The sequence below is a fragment of the Camelus dromedarius genome, chromosome 4 (assembly GCF_036321535.1).
Source record: "Camelus dromedarius isolate mCamDro1 chromosome 4, mCamDro1.pat, whole genome shotgun sequence".
Taxonomy (NCBI): Eukaryota; Metazoa; Chordata; class Mammalia; order Artiodactyla; family Camelidae; genus Camelus; species Camelus dromedarius.
Genome location: NC_087439.1, coordinates 95,982,079 through 95,999,978, shown reverse-complemented (window position 1 = coordinate 95,999,978; position 17,900 = coordinate 95,982,079). Strand labels below are relative to the sequence as shown.

General features: G+C 61.5%; 1 protein-coding gene across 1 annotated transcript; it reads right to left on the bottom strand.

The window, feature by feature from the left end:
* Positions 1–2,111: 2,111 nt before the first annotated feature.
* Positions 2,112–15,935, bottom strand: KLHL30 (kelch like family member 30). Its single transcript, XM_031452530.2, has 8 exons — positions 15,869–15,935; positions 13,159–13,988; positions 11,587–11,722; positions 9,649–9,735; positions 8,879–9,034; positions 7,507–7,695; positions 6,562–6,707; positions 2,112–5,157 (listed from the first exon to the last, which is right to left on the bottom strand). Exons 2-8 carry the CDS (start codon positions 13,930–13,932, stop codon positions 4,906–4,908), a joined length of 1,740 nt encoding a protein of 579 aa, XP_031308390.2. The 5' UTR covers positions 13,933–13,988; positions 15,869–15,935; the 3' UTR covers positions 2,112–4,905.
* Positions 15,936–17,900: the final 1,965 nt, after the last annotated feature.

The window sequence follows — 17,900 nt, the reverse complement described above, 5'->3', positions numbered from 1 at the left end:
AGACAAAGGCTCTGGGCCACAGAGGCCCTGGCAGAGCATGGTCAGAGTCCAGAACAGACCCAGCAGTGGGTCTGCTCAGCAAACCTCGTCCTCCCATGGCCATCTGTGGCTTCGGAGGAGGCATATCCAGGGGCCTTTAAGTAATCATCCCTCTGAGCCTCAGTTTGCTGCTCTGTACAATGGGCACAATAACAGTTGTTGGCCCTGATCTCTCATCTGGAATCCCACTCATTAGTGAGGTATAAGGTGGCTGGTGACAGTCACCCCCAGCACGGAGGCCAGGCCTCTTGGGGACTCCACTTATGGGTTGCTAGCCTGTATTCTGTCCACTGCATGTGAGGCACGCTGCTTTCAGGACCGGATGCTGTTAGTTCCAACCTACACCCTGGGAAGGTGAGGCTCAGGCTCCATCACCTTTGGCAACACGGGGGATGTGGCAGGGGCAGGTACCAGATTTGAGGCATGTGATCCTTAAGATACTCTTGCGCTATCACAGCCACCTCACAGCGGGGGGCCCTACCCCTTAGGAGGCCAGCACCGAGGACAAGAGCCGTTGCCATGTGAAAACAGTTATTTTCCCAAACAGTGAACAATCCTAATGATGTCATAAGCCTGCCAGAGGGCCCAAATCAAATCGGTTCTGGTGCTGGTGCAGCTCCTGTAACACTATCCAGAGACGATGACACAGCCTGGCCCCAGGCAGGAGAGCACAGAGAGCTGGGGCCTTCCGGTGGGGCTCCCTGCATGTTTTGGGGGTCACATTCCCAAAACAGCCTCTACTCAGAGGAGCGGCGAGCTTGGCAGAGAATCGCACAGATCAAGGACCACCGGAAACAGGGCCCCGATGCCCCTCCCCCTGCAGCAGCATCCCACGGAGCCAGAAGCAGGAGAGGCGCTAGTTAACGGTTTCCAGGGTGGAGGTACAGGAGTGGCTGCAGAAGAGGGCCAGGCGGGGCACGAGGTGGCCTCCCCCATGCGCCTCCATGCTTGGCTTAAATCTAATCCTCATTCTTGGGCCCTCATGTCACAGCCTTCCCAGTGGCCTGATGCAGTCAAGCTGTTCCCACTCTTCTCTCTTCCTCCAAAGGAAGGACCTTTGCTGATGAAGTCATGGGAATAAAAGCTCCCTTTGCCCCCCAAAACAGTGGGAGCCTGAAATAGCTTGTTGTGTGGCCTCCCGATGGACAGGCAGGCAATCTTTGCTGTCCGCCGGAGCCTTCCCAGCATGACAGCATCTAATTCTCACAGTACATGATCGCCCCCATTACCCAGATGTGGAAACTGAGGCCAGATCTTGGGACTGACCCAAGGTCATGGAGCTACCAAATGAAACTTCGTCTAGATCCAGCCCCCACAGCTTGAGATCAGTAGCTCTGAAGAAGCCACAGATTCAACTCAACTCAATGAACATTGACTCAATTCCTGCTATGTGCACAGGGGCGAGTGCTAGGAACTGGTACGTGCATCCGGGGTGGGACTGTGGACAGTCGCAGGTCTGACAGGGGAAGCGTTCTTTCTCACTTCTCCCCACAGGGTCTTCTGGGTTATTATCTGCTAATTGTTTTCACGTTTTCAAGAGATTAATCTTTTAAATTAAGCCTTGGCTCACCTCTCAGCCTAATGTAAGAGGGTAGCTATCAGTGGCTCTGTTGACCATTTTGTCGACATTCTTAAATGTGATTGTGACCAAAATAACTTCTAGGATGTCTGTTAGCTTTGAGGACATCACATTGCCTCCTGGGGTATTTATTCCAAAGAGGGACTTACTTCCTCCATGAATATTCTCATCGCAGTTGGTTCCATTCTTCAGTTAATCAGCTCCACGTCTGGTTGTCCTCCTGTGTCCCCAGTGCAATACACACAGCAAGGGCAGCTGCACTTCAGTCTGAGTGTCCCGCACTGTGCTGGGCACCGGGGATCAAAGGGCACTGATGTGTCCCTGAAGGAATGGACATCCTTACCTTGTATGTGGCTGTGACTGCCCCCTTCTTAAATCTAACAGAATCCAGGTCAATACTCATACTTCCCACTAGGCCAACTGGTCAAGCAACCAACCAAAGTAGAAGTCTAAATTGACTACAGTGAGCTGTCATTTGATCAGTCCATTTAATTACAAACATTTACTTGAGGGTGTCAACTGCCTGATTCCAGCAATTTCCACCCCTGCCTGGCACCGGGAAGGTGCTCAATAGTAAAAGGGTCTTGTCTAGGAGGTACTGGAAAATCCAAGCCCAATGAAAGCAGCTTGAAGCTTCCCCAGAACCTGGCTCACCTGGGGACCAAAGGGAGCTGCACCCTGGCTAGCTGTGCTGGGCCTGGCTGCTGAGGGTACTGTGGTCACTGAAGGCGGGGTCTGCTGGGAGTGTCTCAGTTTACCCAATATTGAAAAGAAGACAACATGTGCCCACTGGGCGCACAGGAGGGCTCTGGGGCTGGGAAGGTGGTTTCACCCTCCGTGGGCCTGAGAGTTTGCTGGGCTTCTGCACATGTTCCAAGGTTATCCATTCTCCTTTCTGGATTCTGCACAGGCCCCAAACCTTCTGATGAGCCTTGTTTTTCTGGGGACTTTGTAAAGGGATGAGGAAGCCTGGGTTCTCTGTGACTGTCTGTGTCTGCATCGGGACATAGTCTCCACTTTACATGAGAATCCCTTGAGTGTTTGATTTGCATACTAGAGATCTCCAGTTTGCCCATCCGGGTGCCCTGTCCACCCTTCTCCACCTGCTCCCTGCCCCTGTGGGCCAGCTGCTGTGGACTGTGTCAGTGGCCTCTCTTCCCCCTGAGTCTGGTTGGTTTTGGCCAGTGCGAGGCACCAGGGGGAGCTAGGGGGCAGGAAAGAGTGAGGTTGGGGTATCTGTCCCACCACTTCCTCCCCACTGGGACAGTGGCAGTGGCTGTATTCCTTTAGCAAAGGCCCCAGCTTCCTGGCAGCCTCTACCTCCAGCTCTCTTTTTGGAGTTAGTGGGGGTGGTGACAGCGCCCCACCAGCCCTAGGAGCCTCTCGAGCTCTTGCTGAGCCCTTCCACCTGCCCACACCTTGGAAATAGCCCCTCATTAAACTCTCCCCCATCAGTCCATTTGAGGGGTCCAACAGGCACCCTGAATAGAGGCAGCTCAGCTGATCAGATGGAGGGCAGTCTGGCACCCCAAAGTTGAGGACAAGGCCCTGGATTTTCTATGCTCCCCCACCCCAGGGACTGCCCTACCATCGCCATGCATATGGGCAGGAGCAGAAAGCAGGCCTTATCCTAGAACACCTCCCTTTCAACTACCCATTTGTGATCAAAACAGGTCCATCTTGACATGCCGAGTCTTTGTTTTGAAGGAACACCTGTCTGAGCACCGGCAATAACCGTCTAGAAAACATTTCAGAAGGTTTTCTTTCAGAAAGATTCAAGGACCCGAGCAACCTTCATCCTCATTATCCCCCACTCCACCAGCCGACAAGGTGTCCTCCAGTCTGGGGTTCATGTTTGTCTGGGAGCAGACACTCAGGAGGCCCTGCTTTGTCTGGGCCCTGGGGGCCAACTCAATTCTCCCACAAGAAATGGCCCTAAGGAGTCAGGTCTGGGAGCAAAGTGGATCTGGGTCTATGGAAGCTGGAGGGACCCGGGGATTCCTTCCTCAGACCCAGGGATGTCAGAGGCCCCTCTGGTCCCCAGTGGGTTCAAAGAGGAGCTGGGCGCTGCCCCTGGAGAGGAAACCCAGGTCCAGAGGGAGACAAGAGCTCCCCAAGGCCTCAGCTGGTCAGTGCCGGGGCTGGAGTCAGGCTGATCCCAGAATCCCCAATTCCCTGTGTTCCCGTTGGAGCCTTTCAAAGGCAGAGGGCCACTGAGCACCAGTGCAAGTCCTTCATTGTCCCCTGATTACAGACTCAGTGTACTGTTCAGTTGGGGCGAGGAGCAGGGAGGCTGAGCGAGCTCCGTGAGGGGCCCCCAGTCCAAGTTGGGGGTTCTGGGCAGGCCTGAGCGACCTGTCACTCCAGACTGGCTCCTCCCCACTCAGGAGGCCACCTGGGAGCAAGCCACCAACTCACTCAAGAGCCTTCCCCAGAAATCCAGGCAGGACCACCCCCACACACACCGTGAGCCCCCCTCTGGGGACCTTCTTTCTGATGAAGAGCTTTTGTTTTGACGCAAACAACCCCAAGGAACAGGGGACATCCTGGCTCTTCCTGGTCACCTCCCTGGGAGTCTTGCTGCCTTCTCTCCCCGCAGCCCCCAAGCAGGCAGAAGGACCCTCTCTCGGCTCCCACACCCCACCTCCTTCCTTCAGCTGCCCTCTGGGGGGCTGACACAGAAAGAGCTGCGTCCCCTTTGCCCCCAGAAGCAGCCTTTGGAAACAGTGTGCAGGGCCCAGGGGCAGGGAGCGCAGACAGCCCACAGGCGCCGGCCCTGTGTGCCTGAGCCCCAGGGACGGCCGGCTGCCAGCCGTGATTGGGTGACTGTGGACTGGGCAGAAGCAGGCCCCCAGGGCCAGGTGCTTCCCCAGCTCTCAGTTCCCTGGGCCACTCTGTATCACCCTCATCTGTGCTGCTCCTCCGAAAGCCACAAGTGGGACGCACAGCCAGGAGCCTCAGCCAGTATTCAGAGAGCAGGAGAGTTCTCACAGTGCTTCCTGGGCCCTGGGCTCCTTCCTCCGAGGCCTCAGACACCCCCGGCAGGAGGGCTGCTTCTCCCCTCTCTTCAGGCACTCAGAGGCCCAGCCCCCACTGCCCGTCAGCTCAGAGTCTGGCCTGCTGGCTGCGGAGACCAAGGCTGTGTCTTCTGACGTCCATCCCTAGGGGCCGAGCCCAGCCCAAGCCCTGGAGGGATGGTGACGCTGAGTCACAAACCAAAATGGAAGGGAGTCATCCGTCAGGGTGGGGGCTGAGCTGGGCCCCCTGCAGATGTGCTGAGGAGCGGCTCAGTGATCCTCGGTCGACCTGAAGGGCTGGGTCCACTTGGACACGTCCAGGAAGATGGCAGAGGCCCCGTGGTAGAGCCAGAGACGGGGCAGGGCGCCGTGGCGGATCCAGGCGTCGCGCCTGCGGTCATAGGCCTCCATCTCCACGTGGTAGTCGCCGTCCATGCCCTGCCAGCGGCCACCCGTCAAGTACAGCACGTCACCCAGTGGCACCAGCGCTCCGTTCTCGTGCAGGCTGTGCAGGGACTGCACCTGTGGACGGCCTGCGGTCAGTGTCAATGGATGGCTGGAGGGCAGTGGCGACAGGTGCCCTCAGGGTGGGGCAGGGGACACACAGAGAGGACGGCCTGCATCCCGCCCAGCATGCTGTCCCAGGCACCAGCATCCCCAGGCTTCCTGTAACTCCCCTCCCCCTCCAGGACCCCTCAGACTCTCCCTCCTCTGCGGGGACCCTGCTGCTCCCCTCCCCCCTGCACCTCCCAGGATGGTGTTTCCAGCCCCCTCCGGCTCTCCCAGGCCAAATTTGCTCATATCTGAAGTTGGGACTCACAGGGGACGGGGATGTGGAGGCCTGAGCCTGGAGCTGCCTCCCAGGGTGAGGTCTGGGTTTGGCCTCTGATTTTTGGCTGCTCCTTGGAGGGGACAAACGTGGCTTCAACCCTGATAGATGTCCCCAGGGGACCCCTCGCTCTGCCCCTGTACCCCTTGCCTCGGCCCATGGCCTCAGGAGTACCGCGGGGTGAGGGCTAACAGCTTTCTAAAGGCCAGAGAGAGACACGGGCCCCCCTGGAAGAGCCTGGGGGGAACGTAGGAGGAGGCCTTCACACGAAGACAGTGCCCAGCTGTAAGCCCCTGGGCCTGGGCGGCAAAGTGGAGCCCTGCACGGCTGGGACCCCAGCCCAGAGCAGCACTGCGGGCCAGAGAGACCTGGCTGGTGGGGCCTGCCCTGCACCTGTTTTTCTGCTGTAATGGGGGCCTCCGGTCAGCTGAGCGCTGACGCCGGGGGACAGCTGCAGTCAGCAGGCTCACAGAGGCCCTGCTGTTGCCTGGCTGGCCCTGCTTGTGCAGAGGCCACCAGGGGCTCTGGGCACTGCCCCTCCTCCTTCTCAGGAAGAAAAACGGAGAAAGACCAGGGCTCCGGTGTCCCCGAAGGCAGGTCTTGAGGTGCCCACACCCCACCTCTTCCCTGTGCCCAATGGAGGAGGGGGAGGAGCAGGTCTGGGGGTGGCAGGCTGGGGGATGGGGTGCCAAGGAGCTGGCTGCTCCACCCCACCCACAGCTCAGGATCCCCTCCGTGGCTTGACCATCCCAGGGGCCGGAGACTCACTCCCTCTTGGTCCTGGCTGACACCGGGAAGGAAGTGCTTTTTCTGAGTCCACAGTGGTCCTTTAGGGCCCTGGCTGAGCCTGGTTTTACCCCTGAGGAGGAGGTCAGGCCAGGCCATCGTGTGCTGGGGACAGACCACCTATGGTGACCAGCAGCCCGAGGTCCCCAGCTAGCCCATCCTCAGAGGGGCTCAGCCCAGGCTCTGGGGCCTTGAGTCTCCATCCACTGTCCACCCCTACTGTGTTGACACCCGCAGCCCCGCGGTCCCCAGGCCTGCTCTCTGCCCTGTCAAGGGTCCCAGGGTCCCTGGGAGGCGAGACTGGGACTCACCTTCTGCCACAGGTTGGCCCCAGGGTCGTACACGTAGACCTTTTTGGTGTTGTCCCCCACCAGGTAGAGCGCCCCCTGCAGTGCAGCGCAGCGCGGCGAGGACAGGTACTTGGGGAGGAAGGGCGAGGCAATCACGCTCCACACGTCTGCAGGGACACGAGACACCGCTGTCACCAGGTGGTCAGGGGCTCCCCAGAGGAAGGACCTCCCTGAGGCTCAGGGCAAGCTCCTTTCGGTGGGGGTGGGTGTGCCACGGCCTGAGCCCACTGCCCACACCTCACTCAGCCTCCCTCTCCCACAGGGGTGCAGGGTGCCTCGGAGCCTCATCATCCTCGGATCCTCGGGAGGGCCTCACGTGGCCAGGCTGCCACCCCACCCTGCCCCTTCCTGACCGGGCGCGCCTGGCCCTTTGCCTCTGTCCTGCTGGTGCCCCCCGTCAGGTAACCTGGTCTAGTCCGTCTCCTGCGGAATCTGCAGAGTGGGTCCTGTTGTCACCTGCATCGTCCAGAGGACGGAACAGAGGTGACGGTGAGAGACGGGCCAGGAGGGCTACCACGTCAGAGAGCCCAGCTGGGGCCCAAATCCTGGCATAGAATCTAGAGCCCAAGTTGGTGCCCACTGGGCCGTGGGGGTCCAGGCCACTGCTCCTGGCCCGCGAGGCTAGTTCCAGGCAGACACAGCAGCCAGACAGCTTTCAGGACCCAGGGCTGGGCTTCCGTGTCCCCAGCCCTGGGCGCTCTGTTCCCGCCCCAACCCCTACACCTCTAGGCGGGGATGGGGCTATGGCCCTTCATAAGAGGCCTGTGACTGCCTGCTCCCTGACCCCCGGGCCCCCCCGTCCCTGGGGCGCCCACCCTCCCGCTCACTGAGGCGGGATCCTGGCCTCGCAGGGAGGGCCTGTGGCCCCCTGCGCTCTGCCCCCTGGGCCTGTGCCCGTGCCCCCACCTGTGACAGGGTTGTAGCACTGCAGGGCCAGCGCGTTGTACTTGCAGGCGCTGGAGCCCACCAGGTAGAGCCTGCCCTGGCAGCCGGCCGCCGAGAAGTTGCTGACGTACTTGAGGGCCGGGCGGACGGGCGTCCAGGCGTCTGTGTAGGGGTCATAGCTCTCCACCTCCACCACGTCCAGAGTGGTGCCTGCAGCGGGGCGGGTGGGGGTCAGGGCTGCAGCGGGCTAGGACAAGGGATGGTTTCCGGATACACAGGATTCGAGGCTCTGCAGAGGTCTCAGGGACCTCCCTGGGTGCCCCAGGAGGGGAAGGGCAAGAGAAGGAGAGCACAGCCTTGAGAGGCAGGTGAGTTTTCCCCGTCTTATAGGGAGGGAAGCTACGGCTCTGAGAGGAGGGGTGTTTGCCCAAGGCCCCACTGCCAAGAAGTGGCAGGTGGGTGGGCACCTGGACCAGGGATGCCTGACTCCGAAGTGGGCGATGGGGCCTCACAGTGAAGCCCAGACACTCCGACCCCTTCAGAGCCCAGGTGCTTGGCGAGGTGCCCACGGGAGCCCCCAGGAGGCCGCCGCCCCTAGGCCGCTCCCATGGTGGAGTCCTTCCCTGGGATGGAGGAAGTCATTCCTCAGGGGAGATTTGGGCAGCCCCCCCGCCCAGCTCCGGAGAGCCTGGCTGTGATGACGACACAGACCAGCCAAGGGTGGAAGGCCACTGCTCTCACTGGAGGCCACCTTAGCCCTGAGAGCCCGGGGACCCTGAGCGGCCTTGGGCTTCGGCCTTGTGCATGTCCTCTACTCTCGGGTCAGGGACACGGCAGCCACTGAGGGAAGAGGGGCCAGCCAGGACAGGTGGGGGACCTAAGAGTGGACTCAGGATCAGCTTGTCACCTACAGAGGCCTCAGGAAACCCTTGCTCAGCCACACACAATTCATCTCTCAATGTGCATCTAACCGTTAGCATCTCGGGGGCAACTGTGGCTCTGGGGTAGCAGGGGACAAGGTGGGCCCTGTGCTCAGGCTGGGGGCGTGATGGGGCAAAGGTGACCGCAAAAAGTGCACGGTGGGCCCCCTCACCGCAGGGACATCACCAAGGAGGTGGCCCGGAGCTAAGGGCTGAGCCCAAGGTTCTGGGATGGGAGTGGTCATCCCTGCCGGCAGCTTGAGGCCCCAGCCCCTCCTGTGTCCCTTCCGGGAACTGACTCCTTGCCCTGTTCTCTGCACCCCCCGGAGTGCATCCAACCACCCTGGAGCCGGCCGCTGAGGCTCGTGCCTGAGGGGGTGGGAGGCACGGTCCAGGTGTGGGAGCAGAGGCTCCGGCTGCAGAGGCGGGGAGGAGGCTGGAACAGGCAGGAGGCTCCGGGGAGGGAGACTTACCGCCGATGGCGTAGATCTCACCGTTGAGCGCGGCACTGGCGTGGTTCGTGCGGGCCTTCAGCATGGGCGCCACGGGCCTCCAGGCCGCCTCCTTCAGTGGGAAGCACCAGGCCTGCGTTGTGGACCACGTGTCCGTCTTGGTGCCCCGAGAGCCCCCTGCCGGGAGAGGCTCTGTCCACTCGGGCGCCCACCGGCCTGGGGTCCCAGAGCCAGTGGGAGCTGGGCACCAAGCGTCCTGCCCCCTTCCCCCACTCTGCCAGGCCTCTGTGCTGCCGGACACGGGGCCGGGTGGGACGGGGCTGGCACAGCCTAGCCATCTAGCCTAGACCTGGACAGGCCCCTCCACGCCCCGTAAACAAGGGGACGAGATCAGTGGGTTCAAGCCTCCATCAGTGGAAGAGTTTTTTTCTCAACCAAACCTTACAAGGACCCCCGGCTTGTAAGATGTGCAAGAACAGAGTGACCCCCACCCCGTCACACAGGCCCTTCTGGGGAGGCCCCGGCTGTGGGGCAGCAAGGCCACCCGAGGTTCCACGTCAGATGCAACACGGAGTGGTTCCTGCGCCCTCATGTGGACCCGTGGATTTTAAATTTCCTTGTTTTCATGTGATGGAAAGATCTGGAAGAGTCTGGACTACACTGTCGGGGATCCCACTGAGAGGAGGGTAAGAGCTGGTTCTCACAGGGATTAGGTCCAGAGTTCAGGTCTGCTGTGCGGATTAAGCAGCAGAGAGCTTGGCTCCAAGGCGGGGAGCCCCCCGCCTGCCCACCTGTCACGTAGACGTCGTTGTTCAGTGCCGCCAGGGAGAAGCCCCACTTGTGGTGGTCGGGGAAGTCTGGGAGTGCCATCCACCTCTCTGGCAGGAAGAGAGAGAGGCAGGGGGTCAGGGGGGCTGGGGCGGCCCCTCCCCTCACCAGCAGGAAGCGGGACTCAGTTGGGCACAGAGGAGGGAGAGGACCCCCTGGGGGAGGTGGGGTCCAAGCGGCCCCAGGTGCTCTGTGGGTCATTGCCAGACAAGGCTCCTGGCGGCCCCCGACTCCCCACGCCACCCTCGGAGCCTGGCGCGCAGACGGGACCTCTGGTTACACCAGGACGTGCTGAGAGGTGGCCCAGGCTCTGGAGGCTGGGTCTCACCCTGACCTCAAATGGACATTTTGGCGCCTGGGTTGGGTGCCGCCTCCCTCAGATGGGAGAAAGGGCCGAGCCGCCTGCTCGCTAGCCACGAGTTGGGTATAACACCAACATCACTCACTCCCTCCTTTCTCATCCATTCATTCGTCCTGAGCACATCTGGGCCCATGGGCAGCGGGAGGGGTTCAGACCCCGACTTGCAGCAGGCAGATCCCAGATCTCCTGCACCCACGGTCCAGCCCTCGACAAACCCTAGCCTCAGTTTCCTCATCTGTAGAATGAGGGTAATTCCCACCTCTCGGGGGTGTGGGGACATAGGAGATGTGTTTGTCACACGGCAGCTTCTCAGCAGATGGTGGCTGTTAAAATTATTGTCCCTAATGTGAGGACAGAGGGATGTGCCTGTGTTGGACCTGCCTTCATGGAGGTACATGAGGTAAACTGAAGCAAGAGAGGAGACAGTGCTTTGAAAAACTCAAAATGAGACCATAAACATGGGAGTGTTTAAATCCTAAAAGCAGACACATTTTGGGCATTTGCGAAAGGCTGTGAGAGAGACCTGGGCCTCGGGGATGCCCCAGGAAGACTGTTTACTGTTCATGACCATTTTCAGGACAGTTGGAATCCAGGCCTTGCTGGCTGCCTGCCCACTGGGCTGGGACTGCGTGTCCCCCTGACTCATGTCTGTGTCACCACAGGGTGGGGACTGCCCAGCGGTCACCAGGCCATCGCCTGCCAGGGTCCCCCTGCTGCCCTCCCCTTGGGGTCTGAGGGACAGCTGCTCCCAAGCTCATCTCCTGACGTCAGCCCCCAAATCCCCTCTCGTCAGTTCCTGACCTAGGGGGACAGCCAGCTTCGGACTTCCTGGAGCTTGCCAGCCACTGATGCCATGGGGGTGGTGGCCACTGGCCCGGCTGCCCCAGAATAGCATCCAGCCCATCCATGCTTTCCAAAAAGCTTCCTGGGGCCAGTGTGGCCTCGCCACAGCCCTGCCGCCCTCTCAGCCCTCCTTTCCCAGGACAGAGTGTGACGGAGTCCCCAGGGCAGGAGAGGCCACATCGACATGGCAGGCCTGGCCCCCTCTTCCCATAGGCTCCTCATTACGAAGGCCATTTCTCAGATGAGGAAACTGATGCTCAAGGAGGTGATGTGAATGCTCAAAGTCTGGAACCAGAACCCTACTGGGCTGACTCAGACCCTGAGCTCCCACCCCCAGGCTGCCTGCACCCCAGGCCCCTGTGCTTCCCCTGGGGCCATGGTTCCACTGGGCACACGGGACAGGAGCACCAAGAGGAGGCAGCCGGCCAGGCTGCCCATCCCACCCAGCGGCCAGTGGCCACCTCCCCATGGGCTGCAATCTGGGCAGCCAAGCCCTTCACTTGGGGCCCCAGGGCAAAAACCAAAGTCAGGGCTGTGGCTGGAAGAGAGGGGGCCTCAGTGCCCCACAGTCAGCCTCCCCCATGCTGGCGCCCCAGGCTCCTCTGCAGCCCCCACCCCCCACGAGGAAGGTGGACGCAGCTCATCTTGGATGCGGAGTGGCTGGGCCTGAGCCCCGGGGCGGGGAGGGGGTACTCACTGGACCTGGTGTTGTAGAAGGCGAAGTTCCCGGGGTGGGGGCTGAGCTCCTCGGCGCCCTCCTCCTCCTCCTCCAGCGCCCGCCCGCCCACCACTACCAGAACCTCCTCCAGCTTCTGCGGGAGGACCAGCAGTGCCTGTGGGGCAGGGAGGGCAGGGGTCAGAGGGGCAGGGCAGCTGTCTCCCTCGGGCTGAGGGGCCCGGGTGCTGGCAGGCCTCCGTGGTGTTTTCTGAGGCAGCTGGTGGCCTGGGTGTTTGTGGGTGGCTGTAGGTCCCCGATATGGCCCAGTGTCAGTGCACACGTCTGGGGTGGCCTTAGTGTGTGCACGCCTGTGTGTGTCTGTGTGTGAGCATGCACGCACACGCACATGTGCACATACCATGGTGCCGTGGGCAGTGGCGGCAGCCGGTGCTCAGACCTGGGGGAGGGGGGACAGCAGGTCCTGTGTGCCCGAGCGTGAGAACTGCTCCCGTCCCAACGGTTCCCACACGCCTTTTGGAGGTGTTCTTGCATCATCTTTGGAACCACCCCCCAGATTCTGTCCCCAATTCTCCATATAAGTACCCCCTGCCCCACTGGGAGTCCAGCTCCCCTGGGCCAGCAAGTAGCAAGCTCACATTAGGATGCCCCGGGCCCTGCAGGAAATGCTAGAATGTTTCCACCTTGGTGAGTAAGTAGCCACTGTCCAGAGCTCCCCAGACCCCAGGGTCCACCACGTTTCTGACCTGCCCTCCAATGTCCATCCAGACCTCCTGCCACCAGCAATTACAGGGCAACTACCTAGTGGGCGGAGACCCCAGCTTTGTGCCTGGCGGTTCCCAGTGGTGCCTCGCAGTGCAGCAGAGTATCTGTCACCACACACCCCACCACCAGCCTGAGCCACATCTTTGTCTCCAGACTTGGCTCCTGAGAAGACCTTCAGAGCAAGGTGATGAGCAGGCGGCCTGGCAGCTCAGACTCCGGCTCCGGCTCAGCCACACCCTGGCCCATCACTTCATCAGGACCTGCCCCGCCCACCAGGCCTCCTGGCAGCACAGAAGGAAATTGCTCCCCATGAACACTTGAGTAGCTTCCTAAGGGGCAGGTGGTGGCTGGCTGCCATGCCCACCTTTGCTCCTTGCCTGTGCACAAGCTGTGTCATTGTCCTGGGTTATTTTCCCTCCTGCCAAGCTCCTATCCTTCCTCTAAATCCCGGCTCAGATGTTGCCTCCTCTAGAGAGCTCTCCCTGACTGCTCGCTCCTCTGAGGATGCCCCTAGTCCAGTACCAGCCTTTGTCATGCTGCCTTAGGTGTGTGTCCTGATTTGTCCCCTCCAAGCAGTGGGCTCCTTCAAGACAGGGCTTGGGAATGGTCAATTCTGGGTTCCCCCTCCCCTCACATCCAGGGTGTGGCCCACACAGGGGCACAATCTGTACTTGAGGGGTGAACTGCAGCCACCCTCATGGGTAACGGGCCCAAGGGAGGCAGAGATGCAAGGCTGGGGACACCTTGGGGATGCGCACTTCGTACTGTCTGTCTCCATGCAGGTGGGGTCTCCGAGGCTCCTCTCCCTGCTCCCCGCCTGTCACTCACCCCCTCATGGCCTTGGGATAGGGCCTGCCGACAGGCCTCTGACTCCTGGATCAGCGGCTCTGTGGCCAGCAGCTGCTGCACGCAGGGCCTGGGCACGGCGCCCAGCTGCACCAGGCTGAGCAGCTCCGGCAGGCGGGCGGCCCGGGCCTGGGGGTCGTGGCGCACCCAGCGCAGCAGGGCCTCCAACCGACTTTGCTCCGGCCGCACCTGCAGCAGGTCGCTGGCCAGACAGGTGGCCAGCCGCTCCTGGGAAAGCTGCAGGAACTCGTCCTCATGGGCCACAGCCTCAAAGTTCTCCCGCAGGAAGGCCCAGGCCTTGGCAGCCACGCCTAGCAGCCCCTGCTGCTCCCCAAACTCACAGATGCCCAGGCAGTTGGTGGCGTCCAGCTGCTGCTGCAGGTAGCGGCCGCAGACCTTCTGCACTGCGGGGAAGTGCAGGCGCGCGGCTGTGCGGGTCAGCGCCTCCACGTTGGCCTGGGTTATGGTCAGCCGGCCAGTGTACACGAAGTCCACCAGCTGCCCCACCATGGCGGGCTCCACGTCCCGCAGCTCCACGCGGGCCGAGAAGCTCTCGGCAAAGTTGCCTGCAAACATGGCGTGGAAGTAGGGGCTGCTCAGTGCCAGGAGGCCCCGGTGGCAAGGCAGCTCCCGGCCACCCACCAGCAGCGTGACATCAGCCAGCTTGGGCTGGGAGCGCAGCCGCTGCAGGCCATCCAGCATATCCTGGGCGTGCGAGGGCAGATGGAAGTCCAGGTCATCCACGTTCCGCACCATGACTGCACGTGGCCCACGCACTCACGGGGACAAAGGGCTGACGTCTGCACTGGGTCCTAGAGAGAAGAGAGCTAGGTCAGCTGGGGAGATGGTCCCTTCTGCCCAAGTCACCCATCTGTCTGACCATCTGTCCATCATCCTTTCCATCCCTAACAAGCCCTGGATGAGCATCAACTCTGTGCAAAGCTCTTTACCAAGCATCTTACCTAAACCAGCCCCACAGCCCTGGGGGGCCAGCAGTGTCTTTCCCATGTTACAGTGAGGTGCCTGAGGCTCAGAGAGGCCAGGAGACCTATCTGGGGCCAGCAAGAGAACCCAAGCCTCAGCCTCGCTACAACTCTGGACCATGCAGAACAGACCCGCAGAGCGTGGAGACCCTGCAGCCCCCACCCCCCGGTGGCCTCCTGTGTGCCCAGGCCCCACGTTGCTGGGGAGGGTTTTGGCATTTGAAGTCTCCTGCCCCACGGAGCCTCGCTGTCCGTGGTTACATGGAATCTTGTGTGCCATCCATGACCTCGCTGGGTGACCTTGGGTGAGCCATGCCCCTCTCTGGTCCCTGTTTCCTCACCTGCAAATGGAGAGGCTGGCAATGAAAGGGTTAGGGTAGGACTGCACCCCCCCCCCAGCTCTGCACACGTTCTCACCCCTCAGCCCTCACGGCAGCCCTGGGAGCTGGGAGTCCCTTTTACAGGTGGGGACACACAGGCAAAAAAGGCTCAAGTCCCTTGTCTGAGACCACACAGCTCGGATGTGGGGGAGCCAGGTTTGGGGGCCCAGCCTTGAACCCCCAGGCTAAATGTCACTTGGTGGATATTGGTAAAGACAAGCAAGCAGAGGAAACTTTCTGGAGGGCAGTTCAGCAAATCCCCTTCTGGGCTTATTTAACTTCGTGTACTTTTTAATGATCTTCTGATATTTTGCCCTAAGAAAATCTCCCCAAAGACAGGAAAGTCCTGCTCAGATGCTTTCACCCTGAGTCACCACACAGCAAAAAGCTGCACCCAGGGGAGCTGTCTGTCCACCAGGGGGTGCCTCGGGAGCCATCAAAGGGAAGGAAAAGGGCCCCGGGGTCATGGAGACGAAACGCGGGTGAAGTAAGTGCCGCCAAGGCGCGAAGCGCTGTAAGGAGACCCGTGAGCCGCGGATGCCCAGAGGCGAGCACGCCAGTGGTGTGACCTGGAGCAGGGACGCACCCAGGGAGCCTGCCTCGGGGCCAAAGGACCCGGCTGGGCTCTGCCCGGACAGGACTGGCTGGGGGGGGCCCTGGCCAGCGTCCGTCAGGCCTGACCCCCTCCCGCGAGGCCCCCTGGCAGGGTGGAGGCGGCTCTGCACTCCCAGGAGAGCCCTGGAGATGAGTCAGGCGGCCACCGCCCCCACCCCCGACCCCGCCGCCCACATTCCCAGCATGGCTGTGTTCTGGTTGGCCAGCTGCTGCGGTGATGGAGGTCAGGGGGCGGGAGTGCCCGGCCACCTTCCAGTGGGGTCCCAGGTGGTCTGCTGACACCTGCCACCTGGCAGTCCAAGCCTGGGGCAGGTGGGGGCTCCCAGAGGGTCTCAGAGCCCCCACCCAGTGTCTGCCCAGTCATGAGTGTGGAGGACACAGTAGGGAGGACAACCAAGGGCCTTAACCCAGCTCTGGCCAGGGGCCGGATGCTGTGGCCCTGGCTCTAGTCAGAGGTGTAGTCCAGCCTCCCCACCACCCCCGTCCTCCGACCTTCTTCAGCCAGGACGTGGAAGGAAGCAGACTCACTGACGCCCACCCCATCCTGAGGGGCTTGGCTTGTCCAGTGTCTGGTGGAGGGGGGGGTCACTCTTCAAAGCACGCAGCGCTGGGATCTCCAAGCCCGCTGGGCTGTTCCACTATAACCCACCCTCTCCTGCGGGCCCCTGCCCCCCATCCTCCCCTCCCCATCCCGTCTGTCCCCCTGGACCCTACCTCTCAGTCAGCACCTGGATCTCCTCTCAGAACTCAGGCCGGAGAACGGGACTGCCCAGCCGGTGAGGGGCACAGAGGGCCTGCTGGGCCGGGCCAGGCTGGGCTGGGCTGGGCTGTGTGGCCACGTGGGGACAGAGGGGTATTTTTAGCCCCTGTCAGCAGCGGGGGAAGCGGGGGTGGCCTGTGGGGGAAGGAGAGCGGTGACGGCTCCTCCCCGGCTGTCCTTCCTGAGCGCCCACACAGCCTGCATCACATCGGGATGCCTGGAGCCCCTGTGACCCCTAGGCTGGGACAGACGCCAGGAAGCATTCCAGGGCAGGGGCGCGTCTGGGCCCACGCCCTCCCTGTGCTGTTGGCCTGAGGGGGTAGGGGTGCAATCCCCATTTGTGTTTCTTCATCTGCAAGAGGAGGACAGTGAAGCCTGAGCTGGGGGACTCGGGGGCCACAGGGAGCCCCCAGTTCAGGGCCTGGGTGTCGTGAGGGCCCAGTAGGTACCAGCTTCCCTGTGGTTACTGACAGGTGCCCATGTGGCCTCTTACTCTCCGTCGAGTCAGGAAAAAAGTGATTATCGTGAAGAAATGAGTGTTGCTCAGCAAGGACTTTCAAAACCTGGGGTCCTTGGTGGTGGGGAGTCTTGGTGGTAAAGGAGGGACCTGGGGAGGTGCCCACCAGGCTGGTGACAGGGACATGGGACCCCAGGCTCTGTCGCCTCATAACACGGCCCTGGCCCTGGGCTTGCTCTGGTGTCTTTGTTAGTCGTGAGTGTGAAAGATGGCCAAGAAACGGGATTGCCTAAAAATACAGCAATGGTGGCTCGCGGCCGCCCCAGAGGGCTGGGTTCCTCAGGTCACTGGGGAATCCCACCCATCTGGGTCTCAGCCAGGCCCTGGAGCCACAGGCCCTCAGTCTGGGGGTTGAGCCCGGGGACCCTGAGAGGGCGTCTCTGGACATCACGTCTGCCCATTGTCAGCGGAAAGCCTCCCAGCCCGGGGCGTGCAGTTCCACAGGACAGCAGCCTGCAGCCTGCGTGGCCGGGGCCCCCAGCGGTCAGCCCCGCCGCCCTGCACCCTCCTGGGCTTTACTAACACAGCCATTCCAGGTGGGCTGGGACGTGGAAGAGTCAGGGAGGGCCAGTCTGACAGAGGCCTCCCAACACCCACCAAGGATTGGCTTGAGGCATGGACAGTGCAGAGAGGCCTGGGGGCCCCAGGGAGACAGCCCTCGCTCCTGGCAGGGTTAGGGCACTTCTCAAGGGGATCTGAGTGTCATGACAACTCGGATCCGGGACAGATGGCTCCTGCCCTGCCAGCAGAGTTGCTGGCCCCACTACCTGTCGGGGTGCTGGGTGTGAGCTGGAAACCACAGACTCCGCTCTCATGATGTGTGCAGCCTAGTTGAGGCTGAGAGCACGGCCGTTACCCACATAACTGCAGTGACTGCCCAGCTGAGCGCATGCCCACAAGATGCTCCCACACCCTGCTCCCACACAGGATTCCTGATTCCATGCTTCCCTCCCCAACCCAGCTCAGCCCAGCCCAGCCCAGCCCAGTTCAACCCAGCCCAGCTCAGCCCAGCCAAGCCCAAGGGCCTGCCCCTGCCCCAGAGAGTCCCAGGACTCTCCCTCCAGCCTTGGGCATCAATCTCACTCGCAGGCCTCATGGATGTCCCCAGCTCCCAAGGTGTCCAGGGCCGTCCTGGTGAGGGTGCTGTAGGGGGACAGAGGCCTTGGTCTTGCCTCCAGCCCCCCAAATCGTTTGCAGGCAGAACATGAAGGGTTAATGCATGGCCTGGAGGAATTGAGGACAGGGGGCTCTGATGACAGGCCACTGTCACAGGGAGCTGCCTCCCCTTGGGCTCAGCCCAGTGCGCCAAGAATGGAGGCCCTAGGGGACCCAAGGCCTCGGATGACAGGTCAGATTGGGAAACTCGAAACCAGGGGCTCAACCGATCCTCATGGTCAGATTGCTACTGAGTGGTGCCGTTTGTAAAAATACGCTGCTGGTTTCTTTTCATGATGATAAAAATAACACAT